This window comes from Lissotriton vulgaris, chromosome 1_1 (genome assembly GCF_964263255.1).
Source record: "Lissotriton vulgaris chromosome 1_1, aLisVul1.2, whole genome shotgun sequence".
Lineage (NCBI taxonomy): Eukaryota > Metazoa > Chordata > Amphibia > Caudata > Salamandridae > Lissotriton > Lissotriton vulgaris.
Window position 1 is genome coordinate 802,575,055 of NC_141685.1, and position 27,972 is coordinate 802,603,026.

The 27,972-nt window shown below is 46.2% G+C and overlaps 1 protein-coding gene across 2 annotated transcripts in view; it reads left to right on the forward strand.

Moving 5' to 3' along the window:
- Window positions 1–27,972, forward strand: part of TNR (tenascin R) — a 761,475-nt gene that overhangs the window by 439,438 nt on the left and 294,065 nt on the right. For both annotated transcript variants that reach the window (XM_086956605.1, XM_086956613.1), the window contains exon 5: window positions 26,560–26,823. In XM_086956605.1, the coding sequence (XP_086812731.1) occupies window positions 26,560–26,823 (264 nt within the window). The remainder of the gene's footprint in view (window positions 1–26,559; window positions 26,824–27,972) is intronic.

The window sequence follows — 27,972 nt, forward strand, 5'->3', positions numbered from 1 at the left end:
TAAACACAAATTAACCGAAAAGACACCTGTCTATTTCCTGAGAAAATCTTCTTCGGGAGACAGAAAAGCAAGCAGAAAGTCTTCCATCTCAGCCTCTCCTATTTGTAGCACATGATAAGATCTTTCCAGGGCCGGACTGGCCGTAGCGGGCACTGAGGGTATTCCCCGGTGGGCCACTAGGGCGGGGGCCAGTTTTGGGCTCCTGGTGGACCGTTTTTGTAACCGGGGGTCGGCAATATCGGCCCCCTGTAATAAAATCAGACAAAACTGTCCCTCGCAAACTGCTCGGCTGTACCCCCCCTCCCCCTAGGGGGGGCCAGCCAAGCACTTTGCCAGTGCCAGTTTCGGTTCCCAGTTCGGCCCTGGGTCTTTCTGTGGTGGCCATAATGAGAGGGACACAAGTCGGGTCCTTTTTAAACTGGGCGAATACTGTGCAGTGGAAAGACGGTGCACTAGATGTAAGGACTGGGACAAGGAATACAGATGAGGTAGATATAAATATCTGCGAGAAACAGAAGCATGACTTTTACAATCAGCACACAGACTCTCAGTAAAATATAGCCGTAAAACCATGGACATGTGACAAATTGCAGACCAGAAAGAAAACAGACTTTCTTCCAGGATGTGAGGGAAGCCACGTGTGCAATTGCAACATCAACGAATTAGGAACTCCATGTGCCAAATCACATCGGTGGCCTCCAGTGGCGTAACACAGGCCTCCACAGTCCCCACGATGTCGGTGGCTCTCAAGCTCCTGGGTGTCCCCTCAGCCCAGTACTCTGGCCTGAGAACTCCTGATTGAGTCCGGAGGGGGCCCCTCCACGAACCTTGCAAGTGGGCCACCTCAAGTTTTGTTGCACCTGTGGGGACCTCATTTAGAAGAATTGTGTAGGGCAGCAACTCAAGTCTTTTTGCTGCGCTGCCATATGCCAACTCGAAAGGGCAGGAATGCACCACGTTGATAAGATGCTGTGCATTCCCATCCTTTCTGCATGCGCCGGCGCACAATTTGGAGCCTAGCTACAACGCTGGTATCCTTGCACCATGATGTGAGGGTGTCTGCATTGTTGGCAGGATTGTATTTGCTCAGGAAGGGATACATTCCTGAACAAAAGCAGTTCATGTAGGCTTTTTCCTCTTTCTATGTGTGCTGCTGAATGCAGCACACATAGAAAGAGGAAACAAAGAGGAGAAATAACAATACAGAAGGATCTGTACAACTAGGAATGCATCCCAACTATCTTCCTCGCCTCCCCAGGGGAGGCATGCAGTTGTGACGCATTTCCATGTTTATGGATCCTTGTAAATCTGGGCATGTGTCAAAACCTGTGGGTGTTACATGGGAAATCCCACCGCAACACCGATGGGACGCCACCCTGACGTAGTGTAAGGCAACGCGTTGACTTGCACAGCATTGCCTTTCTCCATATCTACGAGGCCATAAGTTGGCCAGGCAAAGTGGCTTTGTGTAACCTCTTAGATATGGGTCTGCACTCTGCACTGCCAGAGCATCATAAAAAGTGATGCACCTGTGGAGCAAGGTCCTTGTAAATAAGCCCCTAAATTTATAGAATCAGCACAATATTGATAGCTCATAGCAGCATGGAACTTTAAAGTCACTGACAGCAGGGAGCAATACAGAATATTAATGGCATAGAGCACACAGAATGTAAAAAGCACTGACAGTACTTGGCAAATCCCTGCTCAGGACCATAACCTTTTAAACAAAATATCAGGTTGGACAACCCATTGCAGCAAGGGAGTAGCCAGAAAACTAAAATACCCCCCACCTTGAACTGTATCAAAAATTTCCTTGAGCAAGTGGGCAAAGTTAGCATACATTGCAGTCATTTCGGCCCATTGCTTCCTCCTGAATGTCTGAAAATGCATTTGTTCCTTTTCCCTCCCCTGTCAGTTTTAGTTCTTTCTTATTTCTCTCCAGCTTTCTTTTTCATGTTATTGTTTATCCATCTTTATTTCCTTCCTTTCATCCTTCCCAAACCTTTATACATCTGTCCATCCTTCTGTCATTTTTATCTACCCTTCCTCCTCTAAATGCTAGCATTTTCCTTCCTTTTTCTAATCCACTATTCCTTCTTACCATGTAGCCATACATTCTTTCTTCTCATCTGCATCATGTATCCTTCCTTACATCATTGTCCTTCCTGCTTTCCATCCATCATTCCAGTCATCCTTCTCTACCCACCATTCTTTTTTGTATATGTTGGAAATGGTCCTTTCTAGGGTGCTTTCCCTCGACTTTTTGCTTTTCTCATTCCCAGTTTTCCGTTGCTCTGGATGCTAGCCTTTGGACTTGGGCACGTTTGGTACTGAAGTGCAATGTCAAAGGGATGTGCTCATCATGAACATACTGCGGAGTGGTGTATATATGTTTGGCTAATTTGAGTTAGCTGTAAGTCCCTTGTCGTGGGAGTAAGACCTCTATCAGGGGCCTGTATCACAAATGTGCCTCTATGGTCCTGCCATACTGGTTGTGCCATCCACAGAGGTAGCTCATCGATTGTACCACAGGTTTGCCCTAGTGGGACCCCTGTGCACAAGTTACTGTTACTCGACTTGGCATTTGCAAAGCTGTGTGCCAAGGTTCCTCATGTTTCCTGCTATATCGGAGTTGTCCCTGGTGATGGGGTACAGTGTTGGGAAACAGTTGGGCAGATGTGTATATGTGTTACCTGTAAGAGTCGGGACTGACACTGGGTGGTGTGTTTGGTATGATGGGTCCGTCTTTTCTCAATGAATTAGCAGGAGGGGATGTAGGGAAAGGCTGTTTAGCATTACTTTCAACTGGCATAATAGGAACAATATGATGTTTAGTATCGATGAATTTGTAATGGCAAATCCTCTCCGGTAGTAGAAGTGGGTTCGTCAATGCGGTGATGGATTTGTCACTTTGGGAAAGTGGGCATTTTGCTTTGCGTGGCTCTATGTGCCTAGTAGCCTGTCTCCTAATTCACAACTGGGTGCTAGGGGGATAGCCGCATCTGTGCATTCCAGATAGGGGGCTTCATAACAGGGTTTCATTGGAAACTGTGGACCTCTAACTCTGAAGGGCCTTTCTGGGATGGTTACGTGGTGGTGGAATTGCCACCTGCATTCCAAAGGGCAGGGTCTTGGCACCACTAAAGATTGTAACCAAACCTTTAGGAGCAGGATGGCAGGCAGGATAACATTTAGAAAGGGTGTGTGCATTTCAAAGGTGGCCTTTTAAACAGATCGTATCTTCAAAGGCAATGGAGGGTATAACTACTAGTGCTTCGGCCTCCAAAAGTAGAGACATTTTTGGGATTTGGGACAATACTATGCTGGCTCGATACTGGGAGATTGACTCGAGGTATCCTATGGGTTGGAAGGACTGGACTGGACTATCCACAGACTTGTGGTGGCTTGTAGCTTGTCATGCTCCAAGAAGGGAACTATCACTTGGTGGGTTTTGGCTGGATGTTGCTAGCCTGCAGCTAGTGCCAACTGTTGTGGCCTGGGTCTTGAAGTACTCTCTGAGGGCCGATGATCTGACCTCCTTTCCACGAGATTCCAGGGGCACAAAGGATCTCACTGTCTCTACAAGACCGTAAGGATGCACTGGGTGGGTGGAGACAGGTAGAAGTGATTGTGGGTGGAACAAGGACCGTCCTGACACACACCATCATCTTGCTGTGCAAGAGGAGTATTGGCATAAAGATCAGCAGCTGACTGAGGTGCCAGGACACGAGGGGGCAGATTTTCAAGCCCTTTGTGACACCTTTGTGCTGCCGTTGCGTCACTTTTTGTGATGCAGCGATGGCATAAACAATGCGCCACGTTGCGGCCAATTTACAATGTGATGCATCTAGGGAGATTTGTCACCTTGTAAAGCTCTGCGTCACATCGTACCTGCATCAGGTATAATGTATGCAGGATGGGCGTTCCCACGCAGGAAAACCTCTTAGAAGTGAATCTGTGAAAATGTACAAGATTTCACTGTGCCACTTCTAGGACGCCATTGCTTCAAAACCCTAAGCCTGCTTGGAGCAGCCGTAAGGAGTGACACAGAGTATTGGGAATGGGCCTCCCCGCGCATTGCTGGAGTTGCATCGTGCTTGCGACACGACTCCAGTAATGCATGACTTTTGTGCCCACAGATGCCTCAGAATTTCTGACGCATCTGTCAATCCTTGCACCTTGATGGGCTGTATTGTGAATAGGGTGCATCCATAGTGGCGCAAGGGTTTCGCATGGAGAGTCAGGGAAACTGACGCATCTGTACTGATGCATCAGTTTCTTGTAAATCTGCCAAAGGAGTTCAAGGAGTGAGGGGTAACTTGCAGAGTCTGAGGGCCCCTGCTTGCAACCAAGGATACCTGTACTCTCTTGTGCTCCAGAGGGTTTAGTGTCCGAGGAGGGTTGGGTGAACCTGTGGCGGGAGCTGAGACTTTGCAAAGTCACAGGAGCTGTGAACATCAATTTAAATGTTTCATGTTAGACAGAACTACCCTTTGGCATCCAGCCCTCTCTCAATTTGCTAAAGTGGGGCATTCTTAGCACCCCTGCAGTGCAGTAACCAGCTAAATGGATTATAATCATATGAAATACCATAAAGGGACTCACAGATCTCCTTAGAGCTGCCAGCTTACCGAAAACACTAAACTGAGCATCTTTCGCTCACACCTCTTTATCAACCACACTGCTAAGTGCTGTACCCCATAACATGATAACTGCACCTCGTCGGTAAAATGCAGGACGTGGAAAGACCTTCCCCACAGGAACAGAAACAAAGACAGTACCCTTTTAACTTTATTCGCTACCTGGTGTAGCATTTCTGCTGAACTGACGGCAGGAGGCATCACAGAATGCTAAAGGCACTGACAGTCAGCATGTGACAGCATAGAATATTAAAGGCACTGAGAGCACGTGGCAACACAAAATGATAAAGGCACTGACAGCATGTGGCAACACAGAGTATTAAAGGCACTGACAGAGCTCAGCAACATAATGTGAATGGCACTGACAGCATTTGGTACACAGAATATTGAAGGCACTGTGAACAGTCGGCAACACAGAAGGTTTAAGGTGCAAAAACCATCCTGCAGCACACAATGATGAAAGCACTGAGAGCAAGCACTAACACTGAATATTAAAAGCAAGTGGCAATACAGAGTGTTAAAAACACCGAACGTGGGTAACATGGAATAATATAAACACAGCACAAGGCTACTCATTCACTCTCAGAAGAAACATATTAAAAAGTGATTACAAAAACATAATATCAATATTGCCGTAAGATAACAACATAAGCAAAATATCAATACACGTGAAAACACGTCGGATAACTTGACAACTGATGAGTATCCACAGTCAAACTCTCTTCTCCATCCTTATTGTTAATTTTATGATTGGCATATTTCCTAAAAACATGTTCCTTTTTATTTTGTTATTTTATTTTATTTGCAAAGTTTTATATAGCGCTGGCTAGACCCGGAGGTATCAGAGCGCTTTACATGAGGATCAGAGAGTTACAGGATACATAGTTATATCAGTTGAATCAGCGAGTTACAGGTTACATAGTTGCATCAATTTGTATCAAAGAATCACAGAGGGAGGGGGGAGGGAAGGAGACACGAACGGGGAGACGAGGAAAAACAATGTCAGAAGATCGGCTGGGTAGGTGACGGCCAAGGGGCCAGACTCCTCCATAGCTGTACAGGACAGCTCCACCGGGGATCGGCCAAGGCCAAATTCACGTAGCACCCTCCAGAGTTAGATGAAAGCAACATTTTCATAAAACTCAGACTGTGACAAATAACACTGACTGGACAAGTGACCAGGGCAAGCTTTAGCACTGGTGGTGCCCAGTGCGACAATCATTTTTTGCGCCCTCACACCATATGATCGTCTCCTCGAATTCTGTCACTACCACCAGGCAAAAGTGCCCCTCTTCTCTTCAATCAAAAGTTGCTGCTCAACACAGCGGCCCCCTGAGGTCAGCGCCCCGTCCACAGGTCAGCGCCCAGTGCGGCCGCACCAGTCGCACTGCCCTAAAGCCGGCCCTGCAAGTCACTTTAACAAACCAGTAAAAACACACGTTTTTACTCCATCAACCACCATCAGCCACATTTATAGAATTGTTTGAACCCTTAACCAAGACAAGCTTCTGAAAACCTTGACAACTATTTCTTTACTAATGTGCTCTCCTCCTGAAATATTTTCCTTAAATCTTGTACAAAGTGTCTCTAGCCATTGCCCACACCAACATGGATTTACTTCCCTGATAGAAACAATTTCCACAAAAGTTTAAAATGAGAACCCTCATAGTATTATGAATACAAGCTTTATGTTAGAGTATCAAGTGCAAAAATATTGGTCTGCCATAATATTGTGACCAAAACATAGACTGACACTATATTGTCAAGGTAAATATATATTTAATATAGATCGATAACTTTTAACTCCATACTCATGAATCAATCTAGAATATTTAGTTTCAAGATACGTATATGTGAAGTTAAGTATAGCAAATCAATACTTATATGCATTCACCATCACAATATTGTGACTCGGGCCATGGACCAGACATGGGTCCTAGGGTCCCAACCATGGTGGTTGACACCGTTTGCCTTGGTGTCTTGGTTCTCATCCTGCTTCGATTCTGCACACTGAGCCAAGTACACCCTTTTCACACTTGACTCTCAGGGTAGTGAAGGAGACCAGTCCAAGGCATCTCAGGAAGGTAGTTTGGGTGGCTGAGAGTCAGGTCTCAAGCAATCACATAACAGGTTTAATTATGAGAAGACCATCCCATTAGCACTTTATTTAGAAACAAATAAGCAGTTTAATCACAATGGAACTTAATAAATAAACACCGACTAAGCAGCTCTACAGGGATGCACTAAATGGTCTACTGGGTACTTTACAGAATGAAAACATGGAAGTGATCATGAATAAAGCACAATTGCAAGCTCTAGTTGAGGTTGAGCAGCTTTCTAGGGTTCTGTGGCCCATTGGTCAGTTCTTAGCAATTGATAATTAAGTTGTTTTTGGGGATAACAGCGTGCAATAAAGCCCCCCAATCAAACTCTTATTAGAAAAGTCCACAGTCAATGTCTCTCAGTTGTGTGGATTTACATGATGTGGGTTGGACTCATGAATATCAAGTGCAGATGTACTAGTGGACAAAGTGAGCCTTCGAACAACCATCCCTTTTCTCTGCAGTCAGTCAGCTGGCATGGTAGCAGTTCCACAAAGACCCCACTAGCATATAATCCAGCGGCTTTGGTGGAGGAAGTTTACTCTTTCAATCTGGGGGTGTTGAAGACATTGCTTACATGCAATGAATGTAGATTCAGCACAGGACATCCGTGTCTTTCTCCTTGGCTGTTTTTGAATCAGGTAGTCATTACTTTGCAGTTGATACTTGCTATTCAGACATGTTCCCCTTAGCCATACTTAACTTGGCACTCTGGCCAGTGGAAGAGGGCCCTGTGAACTTCACAGGGCTTCTCAGCACGCTCCCACATTTCCTCTGCTCCCTTTAGCAGCATCTCCCATTGGACTTGGCAGCAGCATTCTCTCCCACAGGCAGGTGGACTCTGGCAGGGGAAAGCTCGCTATTCTTCCCTCTCTGTAGGCAACTTCCAGGGTCACTGGCAGAGCCACACCTTCTTCCAGCCAGGCTTCTTAAAACCAGGCAATGTCTCCTTTCCTACAGGAGACAGGCATCAGGAGTACACATCATCATGGGACACAACAGCAGATCTCTGGCAGTGAAGCAGCTAAAATTAAAACCAAGTGGGCAAGATTTTCACATAAAGGATTTTGCTCCACTGTCTAGATTAGAAACAGGTTTGGCCTGGTAGCTTTTCACAGTTCATTATTCCTGTGAAGGACACAGACTGGCTGTTTATGCAGGATGCTGGCTCCTAACAGTAGGTAGTGACAATGCTGATTAGAACAGATGGGCAACTCAAAAGAAAACAAAGGAATTAAGGACTCCTCAGAAACTTCTCTTTCACAGCACTGCCTCAGCTGACTTTCTCCCATTCCCAACACCAGGAGCACAGCAAACACCACCACTTGTACCACGTTGACTGAGACCACCACAGACAGTCTCCAGTACATCCTCCTCAATTCTAAGCCTGGGCGGAGTTTGCAAAGTTCTGCTATGCGGAACTCAGCGAAGTGCAAAAAAAGCTCTGCCGTGCTACGTAGAGCTCCGCAAACAGCAGAGTGCATTGAATAAATGCTGTTTGCAGTGATTCTCAATGCCAGGTGCTTGTCTACATTGTGCAATTATCGCGAAAGGCACCATGCACAGCGCAAGATGGCACTGCTTCCTTTCTGCCGCTCGGGTAGATTTTTACTCGAGCGGCAGGTTTCTCAATGCGAGCGGACAGTTTCTCAATGCGCGATTACAATCATATGCGACCACTCGCAATCAGAACTCTAATGCCTGCGCTTAGAAATCTCCCAGGGAAGTTGATTTTCCACGCTTGCGCTCGCCAATTTGATGTTGATGATAGTGAATGAGGAAAAATCTCGCGGGGAGATGTATTTTCCGTGCTCGCAAACTTGACGTTGACAAATGCGAGGGAGGGAAAAAACTCCGCTAGGTGGAGTGGAGTTTTTTGGAACTCTGTGAGCTCCAAGTCCAGAAATCTCCGCAAACTCGGCGAGCAGAGCAGAGTTCACTGCCCAGACTTACTCAACTTACGATCGCTTGGAAAACACACAATGGAGATTTGGAACACAATCTCATCTCTCATTTCAGATGTCATCCCCCCCACTGAAACCTGGCTGAACCCCGCCTCCACACCAGACCCCCCCGTCCCCATCCTCCAAATGATATAAAATAACACACTGATACAGGACCAACAAAAATGGAGGTAGAATCGCCATCATCTACAAGGACACCATCCGATGCACAACCTCCCCTGACGACCCCAGCACCATCAAAGCCACCCTTGCCTACAGACCACCTGGCCCACGCCCCAGCTTCTACAACAACATTCCGGACCTCATTGCCCCGATCACCATTGACTCCAAGCATTACATCCTTCAAGGAGATCTGAACTTCCACCTCAATAACACCAGCAACGCCAACACAACTGACCTCCTAGAGAGCATGAACAACATCGGCCTCAAGCAGCTGGTCACCAACCCCACCCACATCGCAGGACACACTCTCGACTCCATCTTCACTTCCAGTGGCAGTGTCAAATACAGCCACGCCACATAGCTTATCTGGACAGACCGCTCCACATCCACTTCACCATTTAAAAATCCACCAACACAGGCACCATGTGCCCCAGCTCCATATGCAGAGATTGGAAAAAGATATCTGAAGACCAGTGGAACAATGCTCTCGGAGCCCGCTTCCCAAATCCTACAATGACCCAGATCAAGCAGCAAAGAACTTCTCCCAATGGATCATAGAATGTGCCGACATAATCACCCTCACTAAGACAGCATATGCCAAGGGAATAACCAAAAGAGCCAGCTAGTTCACTGAAGAACTGAAAGCCGCATAGTGCAGCAGTCGGCAACTACAAAGGAAGTGGTGCTCCAGCAGAATACCAGAAGATATCGCCTCTTTTAAGACAGACCTCAAACAGTACCACCAGCTCCTAAAAGAAACAAGAAAGAACACCATAGCAGACCACATTGAGGCCAGCTTCAACCGCAGCAAGGAATTCTTTGTCATCGTGAAGGAATTCTCCAACCACACTGCCACCAAGAACAACATCACACCATCGTAGGAACTGTGCGACACGCTGGCAGGCAACTTCTATGACAAAATCGTGACCATCTGCAAGAACTTCTTACCTCAGCCCTCCATCGTTGACAATAGCAACCAGTTGACACCCACAAATACAAACCTGGAACACCTCCACACCCAATAAGACCTCCTCACCATGCAGGACACCATCTCCATCTTAAACTCCCTGCACTCAGGAGCGCCCACAGACCCCAGCCAGCACCACGTCTTCAACCTTGGATAGCAAGACAATCGGAGACAAACTCAGAAAGGTCCTGAACCGCTCCATCACATCGGCCTTCTTCTCCGAAGGCTGAAAACACACAGATGTGAGGCCCCTGCTGAAGAAACCCAGAGAGCCTAAGAACTATCGTCCCATCTCTCTGTTCTCATTTCTAGCAAAGATCCTCAAGAAGGCAAGCAACTCACCCACCACTTGGAGCACCTCAACCTCCTGGACCCCTCCTAATTCGCATTTTGAGCCTACCATAACACGGAGACGACCATATAGCAGCCACCGATGACATCAGGGCCCTCCTTGACCACAGTGAAATGGCAGCCCTCATCCTCCTAGACCCATCATCCATGTTAGACACTGTCTCCCATCACACACTAATCAACAGACACCATCACAGCAGGATCCAAGGGAACACCCTCAAATGGATAGCATCATTCCGATCCGGAAGGACCCAGAGTATCTGTCTCCTACCGTTCACATCAGAACCCAAGAAGATCATCTGTGGAGTTCCCCAAGGGTCATCACTTGGCCCCACTCTCTGCAACGCCTACATGACTCCCCTGGCTCACACCATCAAATAACATAGACTGAACATCATCTCTTACACCGACAAGACCCAGCTCATCATGTCGCTGCCCGAAGACCCTTCCACCACCAGAGCCAACTTCCACTCCAGCCTAATGGACGTCACCGAATGGATGAGAGCTGAGCCGGACTGGGACCCGAAAACAACCCTGGTAAACTGCTTGGCCTTCCCTAGTGGGCAGGGGGCTGGAGGGGGTGGGCCTAGCTGTTTGCTAGGGCCGGTTTCAGCCGATTTAGTTACAGGGGGATGATATTGCTGGCCTCAGGTAACAAAACGGCCCCCCAGGGGCCTAAAACTGGCCCCCACCCTGGCGGCCCACCAAGGAAATGCTCTGTGCCCACTACGGCCATTCTAGCCCTGGATGAAAGTCAACTATCTGAAACTCAACACAGAAAAGATGGAATTCCTCATCTTTGGGAAGAATATCTTGATGTGGAACGATTCATGGTAGCAAGCTCATCTAGGCCCATCACCAGCCTCAACTGAAAAATGCCTGCAACCTCAGCATCATATTGGACAGCAAAGTCTTGATGGAAAGACAAGTCAAAACAGTCTCATCAGCCTGCTTTCACATTCTCCACATGCTTCACAAGATCACCAGGTGACTCCCAGTCAATACCAGCAGGACCGTCACACAGGTCCTTGTCAAACCACAGGTAATCCATGATGGATCACACTGCTAACAGCATGCATACACACACACAGCCAATATGGAATCCTGCTACCATACACACTATATGTGCGCACACTAGGCTTGGGTGGTGAACTCCACTCAGTTCACGGAGATTGCAGAGTTTTCTGCACTCCGTGCTCTACGGAGCTCGCGGAGGGCAGAAAACTCTGTTCCGCATAGAGCAGTGGAGTTTTTTCCCTGCTTCACTCGCGAACGGTAAGTTCACGAGTGCGAGCTGCCGCTTGGGTAGAATTTGTACCCGAGCGGCAGGAAGACCAGCGCAAACGGTAGGTCGGACTGAACTCTGCCACTTGCGGAACTCCACTGAGTTTTTTTGTCACTTCACAGAGTTCCGCGTAGCGAAACTACGCAAACTACGCCCAGGCCTGGATTCGACATTCACAGATGAATGCCAGTGCCGGCTCTGGTCATATGTTAGTAAACGTTTCATTTGACCGATTTGGCCATATGCACACATCCAGGAAAAAGTGTCAGAAATCTAGTTGTAAAGTCTGACATGAACCTCAAAAAGGAGGACTAAGTCAAATCAGTAGTGAATAACTGTTTTCTCCAGCTGTTGACTCTGAAATGTATGTTTCAGTTATTTGCTGTACTGAAGAGAATTCCGCCCATGAATGCTTTTATTTCTGGTAGGTTAGCTTTGTTAGCTCACTGCAACTCTCTATATCTGAGCCAGCCTATGAAAGAGTTAAGAACGCTTCTACTTGTCCAAAACGCAGCAGCCAGATTGATACTGAACCTCAAGAACTTTGATTAAATATCTTCAGATTTAGCTAGATTGCATTGGCTGCCTGTAAATCAAAGAGTAATGTATAAGTCCCTGTGCCTGGTGCACAAATCACTCTATGACTCTAACTCCAACCCTCTGTCTGGAAGAATTTATTTACAAACCGAGGCAAAGCCAGAGATTGAAAACGGCCTTCATACTTAACATTTCTAAATTCCATGGTGCCACGCTAGGTGGCAGAGCGTTCTCATTTGCTGCTGCTAGACTGATATCGATTGCCTCTGAAATTGCAAGCCGACCATGCTTTTCTTAGCCCACTAGTTGTTTCTAGTTTTCAGACAGAATGCTATTTTTCGAAATATTTGTCATGGATTTGAGCGCTAAGGTTCCTCCGGATGAACTTTGCACATAATAGATAATTAAATAAATACAACTACATAAATATGAGTGGATCTTCACCCAGTCCGATCTACTGGCATTACACTCACACCCTTGAACATGTAAAATTAGCTATTCAGCTAGTGATCACTAAACATATTGGCCCTTATTTATGAGGCCTTGCGTCCGTTTTGCGCCGCCGGTGCGTCACTTTTTGTGACGCACCAGCGGCGTACAAAATGCGCCTTGTTGCGCCATATTTAAAAAGTGACGCATCTAGGTAGATGCGTCACTTTTTAAACCCCTGCGCCACATTATACCTGCGTCAGGTATAATGTATGCAGAGGGGGCGTTCCCCCGCAAAAAGCCTCGTAATAGTGACGCAGTGAAATCTATGAGATTTCACTGCGTCACTTTTAGGATGCTGTTGCGTCAAAATCTTGCGCCTGCCTCACAGCAGGCGTAAGACTGACGCAAGCCCTTTCACATGGGGCTTTCCCCATGTGAAAGGACGCATTGCTGGAGTTGCGTCACTTTTGTGACACACTCCAGCAATGCGTCACTTTTGCGCTTACAGATGCGTCAGAAATACTGACGTATCTGTAAGTCCTTGCGACATGATGCGTCATACATTAAATATGACGCATCATTGGTGTCGCAAGGAGTGCGCAGTGAAAAGTGACTCATCGCTGTTTTCACGCAGCGATGCGTCACTTTTCATAAATGAGGCCCATTGTACGCTGTGACCACCACTCATTGTTCATGGCCAGGGACACAGACAGTAATCTGCACTTTTAGTGGCCATCCATGATCTCAGAGCCAGGTTGTGAGTCATAATGTAAATTTCATCCATAAGTCTGCAGCACACATGCAGGATTTTGTGTGTTCTGAGCCCGAAATAAAGTGAAGATTCTAGATTCACTTGCAGTTTGGGTCACTCAGGCCAGAGGTACATGTTCTTTATCATGCAGAAAGAGACATTCCCATCAAAACAGTGGTAGGCCATATTTTGATTGCAACAATTCTCAGCTAGATAGTACAATTTTATATGCTAGTAGAAACAATGTTGTGTTAATAAGAGGAAAGAAGTCAACTCAATCTTTCACAATATTTTCAACCAAATCATCTGTGTTTAGTCACCAATAATCATAGTGATTGGTGCTTCTTTGGCATAGCAAATACTTTACTGCATTGACACAACATTACACACACACTTTACACATTCTTCTTCTGTTTCTTCTCATCCCTGATTTATGTGGTCCGTTACATAGACTCTTCCATTTCTTATCTTGCAGATCTCTCATCAAACCAAATTTTAAATCACCTTTTGGTGCTTGCTGCTTCAATTCCTCCTAAGTACCAATACCAAAATAACCAAACGAGTAAAATCACAATCTTTCTCCTTAATTTTGATGTCCTTTCTTGCATCTAATGGATTATTCAATAAGAAATTAGCACATACATTCATGCCACATTATAGACAAACTCTTAAATTTAACTATTTGTCACCAACTTTGTCAGTGCTTTAGAAGTGCCACCACCATCCAATAACTGATCAAAAGATTTGTGATATATCCACAACAAAAACTCAGATCCACTACAAGAACAACTAAAAATGTTCAACAGCCAAGTAGCGAGCTAAAGCTTTTCTTTTAATCCTTGAATCATGCTTTTTGGATGGAATATTTTTAAGAAAACAAGTAAATGCTCACTCTCAGCACCATCTACCACTTTTGACAGAATTTGTATGCAGATCCATTGAACTTACACCCACTGTTACAATACAGTACATTTTAAAATCAAAAGCCCTTGGAAACCTAAACCATTGTACGTTTAAAAATCAAAGGGACATATTCTCAAGGAACTATTGCCGAGTTATCAGCACTTTATCGCAGCCAAAGTCGCGATAAATTTATCTCCCCATTCACAAGCTGGTGTTTACAGCCCACATCACTAGTTTACCTGCAATAGCAGCCACAAAAAACATTGCCACAGATGACATAGGCAACTATCGCTAATGAGATGCAGAGTAGGCGTTCCCGTGCCAAAAACCATGACAACACCACTCCACAACATTCTCAACGACCAGCCAGATTGGCAATAAGATCACAAAACATGTGATAAGGTGCGTTATCAGCAGAACACTAACACCTGCTCCGACCTGGTGTAAAGTCTGACGACAGCCTGCACCAGAAAAGGGAACCCAGGCCAGAGCCACACCTGAAGGGCAACAGATGCCATGGAGCCACTGATCATGCAGGCCCGACACCCAAGAGGGCCACAACACCCATCGCCACCACCGCAGGACCACCTTGGGCCCAAGATATTGCATATCAATGTCACGAAATCATGAACAAAAGCATTCGCCTGATGTCGCACCTTTACAACAATCAACATATACGTGTGAGTACAGTAAATTGGATTCATTCATTCACCGTTGAAAGTCCAAACAAAATATCACATTCAAATCTGTCTCCAATAACTATTTGGAAGAGTCATGGCGGGGCATCCCTGGACAATCTGTGAGTCACAGCCTGCAAGACAATATCCAAGATAAGAAGGTGTGTCAGACACTCATGAAAGGACAGCGAAAGAGAGAGACTGAACAAGGAGCGCAAGGCCAATCAGGCACTTGGCTTATTCATACATGCCAACTGCTGCATATGTTTCGCAATTAGTGCACCCCAAATCTAAGGCCTGGCATCAAAGGCAGCGCGAAGGCCACGTCACATTTAAGAAATGCGAGCAGTAGTTAGACTAAAATTAGGTATGAAAGCTCCTTTGTTTCAATACACAAGGCGGAAGGACAACCGAACCTCCGACCTTGGTCCTGAATGCGGCTGGCACACCCTGCGTGAGATAACATATCAGCCTCCGACGACTCCCACACCACGAACTGCGCTAATGAAAGACCAACGTGTCCACACCCCACACACACTTGTCCCTGCTATAGCTACACCTGCAAGGGATGCCCTTGACACATTGGTTAAAAACAACCCATACGACCAAACGTTGCACACACATGAGACTCATTGCCCAGAGCTGTGGCATATCGTCCACCGAACTGCCGCAGGTCTGAGGATTGACGGTGCTACAAGACCAACAAACGTAATGGCAGGCAATCCCGGGCGCATGCACAACCCCTGTTACGTGGAACTGTACCATGCATGAATGCTGCATCTGTTGGGATCACTGCCAATGGCAGTGTTGCAAATCAGTTTCCGTCTGAGTTTCCGACTTGCCTTCATCACCTACGTCCAGCCCTGGTTCCACTGTCGATCATGCACATTCGAGTGGCCCATGAAGGTCTACCTATCCAACGCAACGGTAGCAGAATTGGATTATGACAGTGCGCCCCCTGTTGGTCCATGAACAGGAGTGTCACCGGGATACCCCTGCATGGGAGCCTTGATCTTTGGCATATGTGCTGGCAGTTGTACATGAGAGATTGCACAATTTCCTCGTGAGCAGTGGCCATATTAAAAGCGATACCAAAGGGGATGATGGACGGCGTGCTTGAGCAAATCAAACACTCACCTCCAGTCAACTGATCTGGGTTTAATCCATCATCATTATTTAGCTCACTCCACCACCCCAGTTCAGGCATGGCCATATGCAAATCAGTATGACCCTGTGCCTCATGGGAACAGTCTAGTCCGAACTGCCAAGCCATGTCTTCCTTGGACCGGAAACGAGCATTCTAGGAATGGTTTCGGATTCATAATCCTCATCAGTCAGGTTATCTTGAATCCAGTGGTTGAGTGAGCAAGGGACCCACATTTGGCCATACCCTGCCAACTTAGGGCGAACAAAGCGATACCAAAGGGGATGATGGACGGAGTGCTTGAGCAAATCAAACACTCACCCCTAGTCAACTGATCTGGGTTTAATCCATCATCATTCTTTAGCTCACTCAACCACCCCAGTTCAGACATGGCCATATGCAAATATGTATGACCCTGTGCCTCATGGGAACAGTCCAGCAAGAACTGCCAAGCCATGTCTTTCCTGGACCGGAAACAAGCATCCTAGGACCGGTTTCAGATTCATAATCCTCATCAGCCATGAGGCACAGGGTCAAGACTGATTTGCATATGGCCATGTCTGAACTGGGGTGGCTTGATGAGCAAAATAACGATGGATTAAACCCAGATCTGTGACTGGAGTGAATGTTTTGCCATTGTGCAGCATTCCGTCCATCACCTTGTGTTTTTTGCTGTGCACCTTAAGTGGGACGGGTATGCCCAGACGTGGGTCCCGTGCTCACTACGCCACTGTAGTCAAGCTATCCTGGCTGAAGACGGCTGATAGCCAGAAACCGGTCCTAGGATGCTTGATTCTAGTCCAGGGAAGACATGGCTTGGCAGTTCGGGCGGGACTGTTCCCATGAGGCACAGGGTCAAGACTGATTTGCATATGGCCATGTCTGAACTGGGGTTGCTTGGTGAGCAAAATAACGATGGATTAAACCCAGATCTGTGACTGGGGGTGAATGTTTTGCCATTGTGTAACATTCCGTCCATCATCTTGTGTGTTTTGCTGTTCACCCTATGTGGGAAGGGTATGCCCAGATGTAGGTCCCGTGCTCACTACGCCACTGGAGTCAAGCTATCCTGGCTGAAGACGGCTGATAGCCAGAAACCAGTCCTAGGATGCTTGATTCTGGTCCAGGGAAAACATGGCTTGGCAGTCCGGGCTGGACTGTTCCCATGAGGCACAGGATCAAGACTGATTTGTATATGGCCATATCTGAACTGGGGTGGCTTGGTGAGCAACATATCAATGGATTAAACCCAGATCTGTGACTGGGGGTGAATGTTTTGCCATTGTGCAACATTCCGTCCATCATCTTGTGTGATTTGCTGTTCACCCCAAGTGTGAAGGGTATGCCCAGACGTGGGTCCCATGCTCACTACGCCACTGGAGTCAAGTTATCCTGGCTGAAGACGGCTGATAGCCAGAAACCAGTCCTAGGATGCTTGATTCAGGTCCAGGGAAGACATGGCTTGGCAGTTCAGGCTGGACTGTTCCCATAAGGCACAGGGTCAAGACTGATTTGCATATGCCCATATCTGAACTGGGGTGGCTTGGTGAGCCAAATAACGATGGATTAAACCCAGATCTGTGACTAGGGGATAATGTTTTGCCATTGTGCAACATTCCATCCATCATCTTGTGTGTTTTGCTGTTCACCCTAAGTAGGAAGGGTATGCCCAGACGTGGGTCCTGTGCTCACTACGCCACTGGAGTCAAGCTATCCTGGCTGAAGACAGCTGATAGCCAGAAACAAGTCCTAGGATGCTTGATTACGGTCCAGGGAACACATGCATTGGCAGTTCGGGCTGGACTGTTCCAATGAGGCACAGGGTCAAGACTGATTTGCATATGACCATGTCTGAACTGGGGTGAATGTTTTGCCATTGTGGAACATTCTGTCCATCATCTTGTGTGTTTTGCTGTGACAATATTGAGGCGCTTCCCTATTGGTCTGTGTTGCGGATTGGTGAAACAGCGTGGGCTGAGCACATCTGCCCGGACCAATTAATGGAATGGCTCTCCCTGCTGTTCCTTGAACTCGAAAACGACGTACTCTTGGAACAGATTGCACATGAAGCTGTGCTCGCATTCATGGACGAGTAACTACGTTCCTGCAGCCACATCTGATTGTCACCCACAGCACAGGTCCCCACACATTGTTGCATCTTGGGTAATGCTTACATATCCCACCACAACAGTGGATATGTCTGCCTTTGCCTGGTCTCAGAATGCATGTGCGTGGAACTACATGTGTGTACACACACCTGTGCAAGGTGATGCAGTCCCATGGGCAGAGCAGCACAGCGTAGTTTGGCAATGTTCCCAATTCGGACATACTGCTGGGGGGAGAGTACACACATGGCAATGTAGTATGACATGTGACCTTGTAGGACCCTTTCTCCTGCTCACTGTAAGCAGAGCAGACAGTCGTAGCAGGCGTTGGTGGAGCACTATTCCGATCTCATGGGCTGTAAGTCGTGTCCCCTGACATGGGGCAATGAGCAGACGCCAAACATCACATGACTCGTCCAGCAGGGCAAGGTGTGCTGAGCCAGTTGCTATCTGTAATGATTTGTATACATTTATGCTTCCCCATTTCTTGCACCTCAACATGTTCCCATGCTGCGTGTAAGTGTCTTAAGCATTCCCCTGCATGTTGTGGCCCTTGTCTTGCCCGTACTGACACGCACATGCTTACAAAGTCTAGGCAACTTCATTAGTGTCCAACTGTGATGAGTGTTGATTAGAATGACAAATTGTGTGCCTCAATGAGCATTGTCCGTACACAGGGAGGCACTGACTGACGCATTTACAATGGGGATGGGTCCCTTTTGACTGCTCCACCTTTGTGACGTTCTGTTGCCACATGTGATGGAAGACACCACTTCTGGCCTGCTACCGATTTTGTCACTTCTACCTACAGCCCGATGTAATACATGGACGTGTGCCTAAGTTGGGGGGTTGTGACATTGTTATTCAAGTGCAATGAGGCCACAGCTAGGTCACGCCTGCACAGTCATCAAACATGTGCATTGATGTCATTGACCAGGGTGTACCTCCTTGTGCAATCAATGTCCCTACATCCATCCATACTTTCATACTTGAGTGAACATAGACATGACACATCTGTGTGATTTTGAATGTTTTATTTACATTCTGGTGAATGCCAGAGCTGGAGCTGTACAATGCCATGCCAATCCCACATTACATGGTAGCCCAGTGGTGGGTCAACCAGAGTTCTATGGGGAATGAAAAGTGAATTGGAAGAGGGAGAGTGCAGTCCACAGCCGGATTGCTATGGAATTGGTAACCAGTGAAGATATGGCAGTCCATGTCGGGGTCCAGGTGAATGTTGCAGAGTGTTCCAGGGGACAGTGGGAGGTGTTGTCCCAGGGCATGATGCATAGGTCTGACCCAGGCAGGGACAGGCCATACCTCACACAGTCATTACCATCCACATCTTACTCCTCTGATACGTCTTCTGTTTATGGTGTGGCAGGTGTGTGTGGTGGTGTTATGGCTGCATCACTGTGTACCACTGACGCATCAGGTTGCGAAGGTGATAGGGCTGCATCACTGTGTGCTACTGACACATCAGGGGTCAGAGATGTGTGTATTGAAGTTCCCGCTGCAGTTAACTGGGACAGGCGCAGTGGCAGCAATGGCAGGAAGAGGAACTGCAATGCATGGAAGATCCCAGCTACATCTCGCTGATGTTCAACCATGGCAGCCATACTTCCAGCCAGAATCGGCTCCATGGTCTCCATTGTCCTGCGCATCTGTGCCTATTCTGTGTTGTCTTCACTGGTGCCTGTCTGACTAGACAGTTCTTGTATCCGAGTAATGGCCCCAGCGATGACAGCCAAGGATTGTCTGGGAGCATGGTGCGGACTTTGGGTGTCCGTTAGGGACTGTAAGTGGTCCCTGATGGGACTCAGACACCCACGTATGGCATCAAGTTTGGCTGCCACAAGCTCAAAACCCACCCGCAGCTGATCAGCCATCTCCTCCTGGCAACCCAACACACAGCATTGGAATTCCATGTATTGGTCTGGGGTCCTGGGAGACAGCCGTGGTGGTGTGTGTTTCCTGCTGTGTGGTCTGTGCAGGTGGTGGGGTCATCTCGAGGCAGCTGTGCTGCCCTGCTCTTCGGGGTGGGGTGCGGAGGCTGTCCATTAGCCGTTGGAGTGTGTCTGAGCATATGTCCCGGTTGTTCTCTTCATCATCACTAATGAGATTTGTGGTCTGCTCGGCATTAGGTGTTGATTGTTCCTCTGCAATGTAAAGTGGAGATGCAGGTGAACTGAGTGTCCCATGTATGTTGACGCTCTGTAGATGTTTACATACAGACTACATGACAATGTACATTGTGACTGTTTTGGTCGAGCTTGCTATTTGATGACAGACAGTGTCGAGCTTGCTATTTGATGGCAGACAGTGGAAATTTTGACTACATGATGGATGTGTTGTCGTACTCGCACATTTTCATCTCACAGTGTCATGCAATGCCAGATGTAAGGGGCCAGTTACTACGCACAAGCGGAACCTGTTGTGTCCTAAGTCCTGTGGTGTAGATTTTGCACTTTGTACCACATTGCCGACTATCTTGATGTGCTGTGATTGCTCTGTGTATGTGCTGCATTGTGGGAAAGTCACCCCTACAGTTCACATTTCGCGGACCCTTAACCCTTTGAGGCGGTGTACCTTTGATTTGTGTGCTTTTCGGGGGCTGGGATATTTGCGACTTTGGTCATTTGTGCTCTTGGACAGATTTTGTGGTCTTGTGCATTGTGTGTCAGCTGATGTGTTATGGACGTCATGGGTTGTAGGTGCAAGTGTGCCATTGTGTCCATCTCCCCCCGTCCCCAGACCCTGGTCGTTACTCACCCTTTTGCTGTTCGGTCAGGTCATATCGAGCTGTGTCCAGACCCCCAACTCCTTGCACCGTCTCCACACTGATGATTGTGGCCACCATTTCCTCCAGCTCATCCAGCTCCTCCTGTGGCGCAGGACTCCCACCTCCAGTTGCCTTTGCAGCCTTCCTGTTGGTGGTGAGTTTCTGTTTTGTCTGGCTTTGCACATCATGCCAGCGCCTCTTGACCACCTCCATTGACCTCCTCGACACTCCAACCGCATTGACGTTGTTGACGATGGACTGCCATATTTCTGTTTGTGTTGCAATGACGCAGAGTTGTTGGTAGTGTTCTGTCACCTCCGTGACAATGATCCGGTCTTCCTGCGGACTGAACCCTGTCTTCCTCTTCCTCTTCTCCTTGCCCTTCCCCGAACACGGGGCTCTCGCCTGGTGCTCCGTGGGGCTTGTGGGGTTCGGGTTGTTCTCTGCACTCTGTCCGGGTGCATCCATGGTGCTAAGCAGTTTGCTTGGGTTTGGTGTTTTTTTGTTGCTTTTATAGTGCATTTTCCCACATGACGCGTGAGAATTGCAGGCCTGTCACTGGTTGTCGCTGATTTTTGGGGTATCGCATCTTTTTTGGCGTTCGTGTTTTGTGCGTGGCGTTGATTTTTACATGGTGATTTAACGCGTTATCCTGCTGTTATCACATGGTGCCGCTGTGTGGGGAATTGAACGTTAAGACGATGTTATTTTGTCGCGATAGACTGCGATATGCAAAGTTGCGTTAAGTTAAATTTGCGGTGTTTATCAAACGTTCTTGTGAATATCCTACCAAATGTCTTCCCTACTTAAAGCCCTATACACAAGTTGGTCCCTCTCTTTCTGTATATTTTTTAAACCGGGTTCTGAGAAGCCTTAAATAAATTGAGGTAACTCAAATACCCTACAGCTCTAGAAACAAACACGCATATTGTCCCTTTGACACTCATATTTCTTACACATTAGCTGAAAATATGTCTGAGTTTAATATGGCATGCACAAACATGCCATTCATCAACTTCTGAAAAATGGAACAAGAAAAAGCTCGTCAAAATGGTTACCACAGTTATCTGAAGGCACTCTATGGTGGAATGATGTTGGAATACAATCTAGACTCTAGTGTCATTTCAACCTGATTGTAAGCAACCCTTGGAGTTTGTAGTTGAAAAACAAATGGTTGCCTTGCTCAAATTTGCCATCATTTGCTAAATGTATGGAAGCAGATGACAGGCAATCAAAATAGATTTATTAAAAGATCCTAAACACGTCCATAACGTGAAATATCCAAATTTAATTTATAAGCAAGGAAGGCTCATTGTGGTCTATTTTTATATCTACTCTCGCTTGATTCAGCAAAGGTGTTAACATATTTCTAACATCTAAAGAAACATTACAGATTTTATGCTTCACCAGAAAGGCATTTTCCCTAAACGTGGCGGTATAAGAAAACCCTTTAACACAGCCTAAGTGACCTTGAAACATTTCAGCCAAATGTATTTCATAATTTAGTTTATAGTTTCATGTAGCAGAACTTCACAGATTTCAGTTACAAAGATCTCGAGAAACGGAATTTGCTTTATAATGAAGCAGAAAATAAGAAACTCTGGGGCAGATTTACAAGCCCCTTGTGCCTCTTTTGTGCCGTCGTTGCGTCACTTTTGTGACGCAGCGGAGCGCAAAAGATGCGCCATGGTGCGGGGTATTAACAACGTGACGCATCTGGGAGATGCGCCACGTTCTAAAGCTCTGCGCGATAAGATGCATTCCTGCGCGGGGGGGGGGGGCGTTCCGGCGCAGGAACGCCTCCTAAAAGTGGCTGAGGGTAATCTACAAAATTTCACTCAGTCACTTTTAGGCCAATGCTGGGTCAAAACCCTGCGCCTGCTTGAAGCAGGCGTAAGGCTTGACGCAGCATTGGAAGAATAGGCCCCCCCAGAGCATTGATGGAGCTGCGTCGTGCTTGCGACGCAACTCCAGCAATGCGCCGCTTTTGCGGGACAGATACATCACGCATCTGTGCCGTTTTGGCCCCATGGTGCGCTGCATTGTAAATGGGGCGCATCATGGGTGGCGGAGCTGCGACGCACAATTACTGGCGCATCCCTGCTAATTTGCAGGAATGCGCCAGTAATTGTAAATCTGCCCCTATATGTTCAAGAAATGTTGAGTAAAGGAGAAAACATAATAAGAAGCTATTTGCCGAAAAAAGGTAGCAGGGTTTACTAGAAAGTGATAGGAAGAATGTGGATCAGGGGAAATGCTGAGTATAACATTGAAATGAATAAAATAGAGATAAGAGTGACTTGATGTAAGTTGTGCACATATAGGCTGATGTGTGCTGCTGTAGACTGTATCCATGTTGAATTTGTTATTATTAACTCTCAGTAGTGGTTTTGGGCGGCCCAAAGCTTTGGCACCAGGCATCGTCAAAAGTCACTTCCTGCACCCAGGCACGTATCTGCCTAGCCGAAACCATGCATAGTGAGTTCTGACGGTACAGGGGCTATGGGAAATATGGATCCAAATATATGTTGTGTGCTGAAAGCTCACTATGCACATCCAAAGGCTGTGAGGAATAGGATCTCTGGGGACAGGGGCCTGGGTTCAAATATTTGCACTTAACTGAAGACTATCAGCCTTATTCATCATTCTCCCGTTTTGCGAGCCCCTAATAGCGATTTATAGCGAATCGCTATTAAGGACTCGCAAAACGGGATTCATGTAGGAATTGCATAAAGAAATGAGATTCCTACATAATCCTTATTTGCGATTAGCAAATTGCTAATCGCAAATAAGGAATAACTCGCCATTCATTCCTATGGGCCAAAAGGCCCATAGGAATGAATGGGGAGTATTCCTTATTTGCGATTAGCAATTTGCTAATCGCAAATGAGATAGCGATTTGAAGGGTGCCAGGGGTGTCCAAAGGACACCCTGTAGCACCCCTCAAATGAATTTTTACACAGGTGTTGCACACACACATGTCCAAAGGACATGTGTGTGTGTAACATGCAACTCAGAAAAATGCATTTTAAAGCATTTTTCTGAGTTTTCGCAATTTACCACGAGGTCTGACCTCGTGGTAAATTGCGGCCAGAAATTGCGAATTCGCAAAATAAAATTGGATGATGAATTGCATTTAAGGAATCTCAAATACAGATTCCTTAAATGTAATTCCTCGCAAAATTGCGAGCTCGCAATTAGCGATTTTTGCATTTGGGATGATGAATCCCAAATGCAAAAATCGCACTCCCAAAGGGCCAGATTCTCAGAATCTGGCCCTTTGTGAGCCGATTACGGCTTCATGAATAAGGCTGTATGTCAAGAGAGTTCAGGTGGTGCAGTGGCTCAGTGTAAGCAAACCATGCCAGAAGACCATGCTTTGCACCCATTAAAGTTGTGTTTAGATGATGAGTCAAAGTATTTCATTACATACCCTAAAATAATTGCTTTAAAAAATGTTGTTAAAGGTCCTGTGTATGCTTGCCTGTAGCTGTAGGCAACGCCGAGATGCCCTTGGGTGAGTTATGCACTGTGCTAAATGCAATTAAAAAAGGGACATAATGGATTCTTTAATCTGAAAATAAATAACATTTGCTGAAAAATCACTAGAATTCCCCTAGACAAGCTGTTGGCGGTAGGTTATTGTGATAATACAAAACCTAAAAACACTGCAAATCGAATCAACAATTATAATGAGCAATGAAATCAAAAGTGGCCAGCCCCAAACAATAACATAACAGATGACAAAAAATACATCAATGAAGCAGGGATGAAAGTTAGGCATCACAAATAGCAGTAACCATCCTTCAAAATGTCACTTCAGTTATTATTTAAATACATTCTTCAGTTTAACCATTAAAATGTATTGGCATAGAATCTTAGCATAAGCCACTGTGTCAATACACAAGTGCCAGCATGAACAAAAAAGCATACAAATTAGTTACAAATTATGATGTGCTGTATTCATGGATTGTATTGCAATAGATTGTGCTAATGTTCTTGATCCGCGCTTAGTAAGTCCAAGTTGTCCATGTTGTTTCTGTAAAAGAAACAACTGATGGACTGAATGCCGAACAATGCAGACATTCGCCCCAGTCTCAAAGATCTGGGTTTAATCCATTGGTCTTTTGCTCACCACGCCACCCCATTTTGGACTCAGCCATGTTGTGTCTGTAACAAGGGATGGGTCCAGACACACTGTTATGATAGCACATGTAAGAGTCCAGACATTGTGTTGCCGACGCATGTTTCATTCCTCTGGAACTTTTTCAAGCTGTGGGGAGTAAAGAAGCGAGTTGAGATCTAATTGTGGATAAAGGTGAATTATAAGGAGTTTAGTTAACATTGAAAAGTGAACAACGTAGCCATATTCCAAGAATTAACAATTGTAGAAACTGACATAGGAGCTCAGGCACACACGACTGAAGTGTCAGGCCACGCTTTGCATCCAAGCCCACTTGGGATGGTTGGCATCCATGTTTTTACTTCATATGCAAGGTTTTGACCACGGCCTGGCCGTTAGCACTTTGGTTACTGGTGAAATGGGTCCTCACCACCTCAACTATTCCAACAGCGCTAGTGGAAATTGCAGGTAGGTTGTTGCAAAGTATGCCTAGTAGCTAGGGTGACAGTTTTTTTTTTTTAGGCATTGATTTTTTAGGCCAGACTGCAAAAACATCGTAATTTACAATATTCAATCTAAAGTACCAACTGAAACCAATGAGCGCAATCGAAGCTAATAATCAGTTCCTATATGGACCCATAATTAAATTACATAAAAATGTATATACTACATTTCCTTACTGCCGGAGCCTCGCCGCTGTTTGCTGAATGTGTGGGAACCCAATGACCTTAACCACCGGCAACAAGACTGGGTGATATTAGGTATGTTAATAGCGAAGCGCAACATCGCCATGCTGTGGGGTTCGGCAGTATCGCCGACACTTAGTAAATGGCGTAGAGACATGGATGAGGCGATGGTGGCAGAGAAAGCTGTCTAGGTCCACCGTGGCTGCCCAGGGAAGTGGGAGAAAATCTGGGGGCATGGAACAAGTTTCAGGGTAACATTTGTGAGCCACCACGTGCCGTTGGGGTGGAGGAGGACTTAGACTAATCGAATACGGTCATGATGCGGGAATGAGGCACTGTTATGTTAAAGTATTATGTTTAATATTTGTAGCTCAAAATTCACTGCAACTGCGATATGCCTGTTAAAGCAAGATTATGTGATGTAAACAAATACGTGCAAAACTGTCCAATTTGCTCTGTTTATATAAAATAAAAAATATCTTTACAAAAAAAAAAATGTATATACTATCAAATGAATAAAATAGGCCCCATTCCCAACTAGTGAACTGGACTTTCCCTAATGGGGGAACTAAATCGTTCATCACTATTTTGAAAGGACAGGTACTCACAGTTACTGAATACCTACCCTGCTTTAATTTGAAGTGTAGAATAACAGCACTTATCATCAGGGATGCAATATTTATAATGGGAGGATACTGACACTTATCTGTTGCAAGCAAGTACTCTGGGATAATGAGTTCTCATGCTACTATAATTCCATTTCAAGCACGTTCATCCTTCCACTGTTATTCAGGGCCAGTCATGAACAGGAGTCCTAAAAGTCAAAGGTAAGAAACACTGCACAGTATAGGTTGCATTTTCGGTTAGGTATACTACTAGAGGAAAACATTTATAGATATAGATAAACCCTGTTTTCTGCATATTTATCTCTTTTCGCCCAATAAGTGGCCCCGCCGAGGAACCTAAGAGTGGCAGCTGTGAGTGACAGATCGGTGGATTTGGAATGGGGTGGATCCATGGCAGTGACGGAGTATGTCATCTCATACCATCCTGTGGCACCGAGTGGCATACAGCTCCAGCAGCGGGTGCCGGGGGACTGGAGCACGGCCACCATCAAGGAGCTTGAACCTGGCCAGGCCTATAACGTCAGCGTGTGTGCAGTCATCAATGACATCATCAGCACCCCCGTCAGTGCCAAGGTGACCACGCGTAAGTGCAACCTGCTGCCTGTCAATGTGTTCAGTGGGCCTTGGGTGGGGTTGGATAAGAAGGGTTGAAGGAAGTGGGGCCCATATGTAACTGTAATGTGATATCCCCCTGAGGTCCATTTCAGTGATATTGATACCTCTCCACTTCTATTACTCTATGGATCTGATTTAGAGTGTTAGTGCCAAAAATGCCCGACTGCTATAAGCACTATCAGGGCAATCAGCTCATGTACTGAGAGAAGGAAATTTGTCCCATTTACACTTTCTATTACCTCTACGCAGGCTATAATACACGGATGTAGTCTAGTGTCCTCAATACAAGTTTGTCGAAGAAGGTAGAAGGTATTTGTAACACACAGTAAATCTCATTACCCCAGTGTGAGGTATTTACCCTGTGTGGTAAAAACCTCCTATTCCGAGGACAGGAAAATGAGGCATTGTATGTGGAATTCGATGTTAACACTGTAAATTCTGCTTGTTTTTCCTTTTTTTGGACTTTTATTGGCAGGTTTGACCTGCCAGAATGTATATGAGGAAAAGGCGAGGATGAAATAAATATCACAGAGCTTGTAATTCGGATCTCTGTGTAAAAACAAGTTTGCACATGGGCCGGAATTTAGCCCTGAGTCGTAATGTTGCATCAGCCTGAACATTGTCTGCTGACATGAGTCTTACACTTTGGATTTTGGATGCTAGGGAAAGACCATATGATGCCTGAAGTGAGGCCTCCAGCAGCCACTGGTCCAGCGCCATGGTGGCGCAGCACGCTATGCAGGGTTGACCTAATCGACTGTCCAGTCAGGACGAGAGAGGAGAACCGAGGATCCAAAAGCCTCATCTCCCAATGGAGCAAAGAAGCTTCAGCCAGAATGTTTCTGTACAATTTCCATGGTTTTATGGTGCTTTTTCTGTTTACACACTTCTTTAAATCAGGACATCAGTGTTCAAAACTTCGGGCGATAAGTTTCACCTCCATTACCCTCAGAGCTGAGGAGTTCTCAGGTTGAACACTCTGCCAAGCATAAACCCCCTGTGGACCATTAGTAGATATCCTTGTAATCACATTCATATGTAGAAATAACATGTTATCAGGTGAATGCTCTTTTTTGTGGAACCCGCTTCCAAGGCAGGGCTTAATATGTTTCTTCAT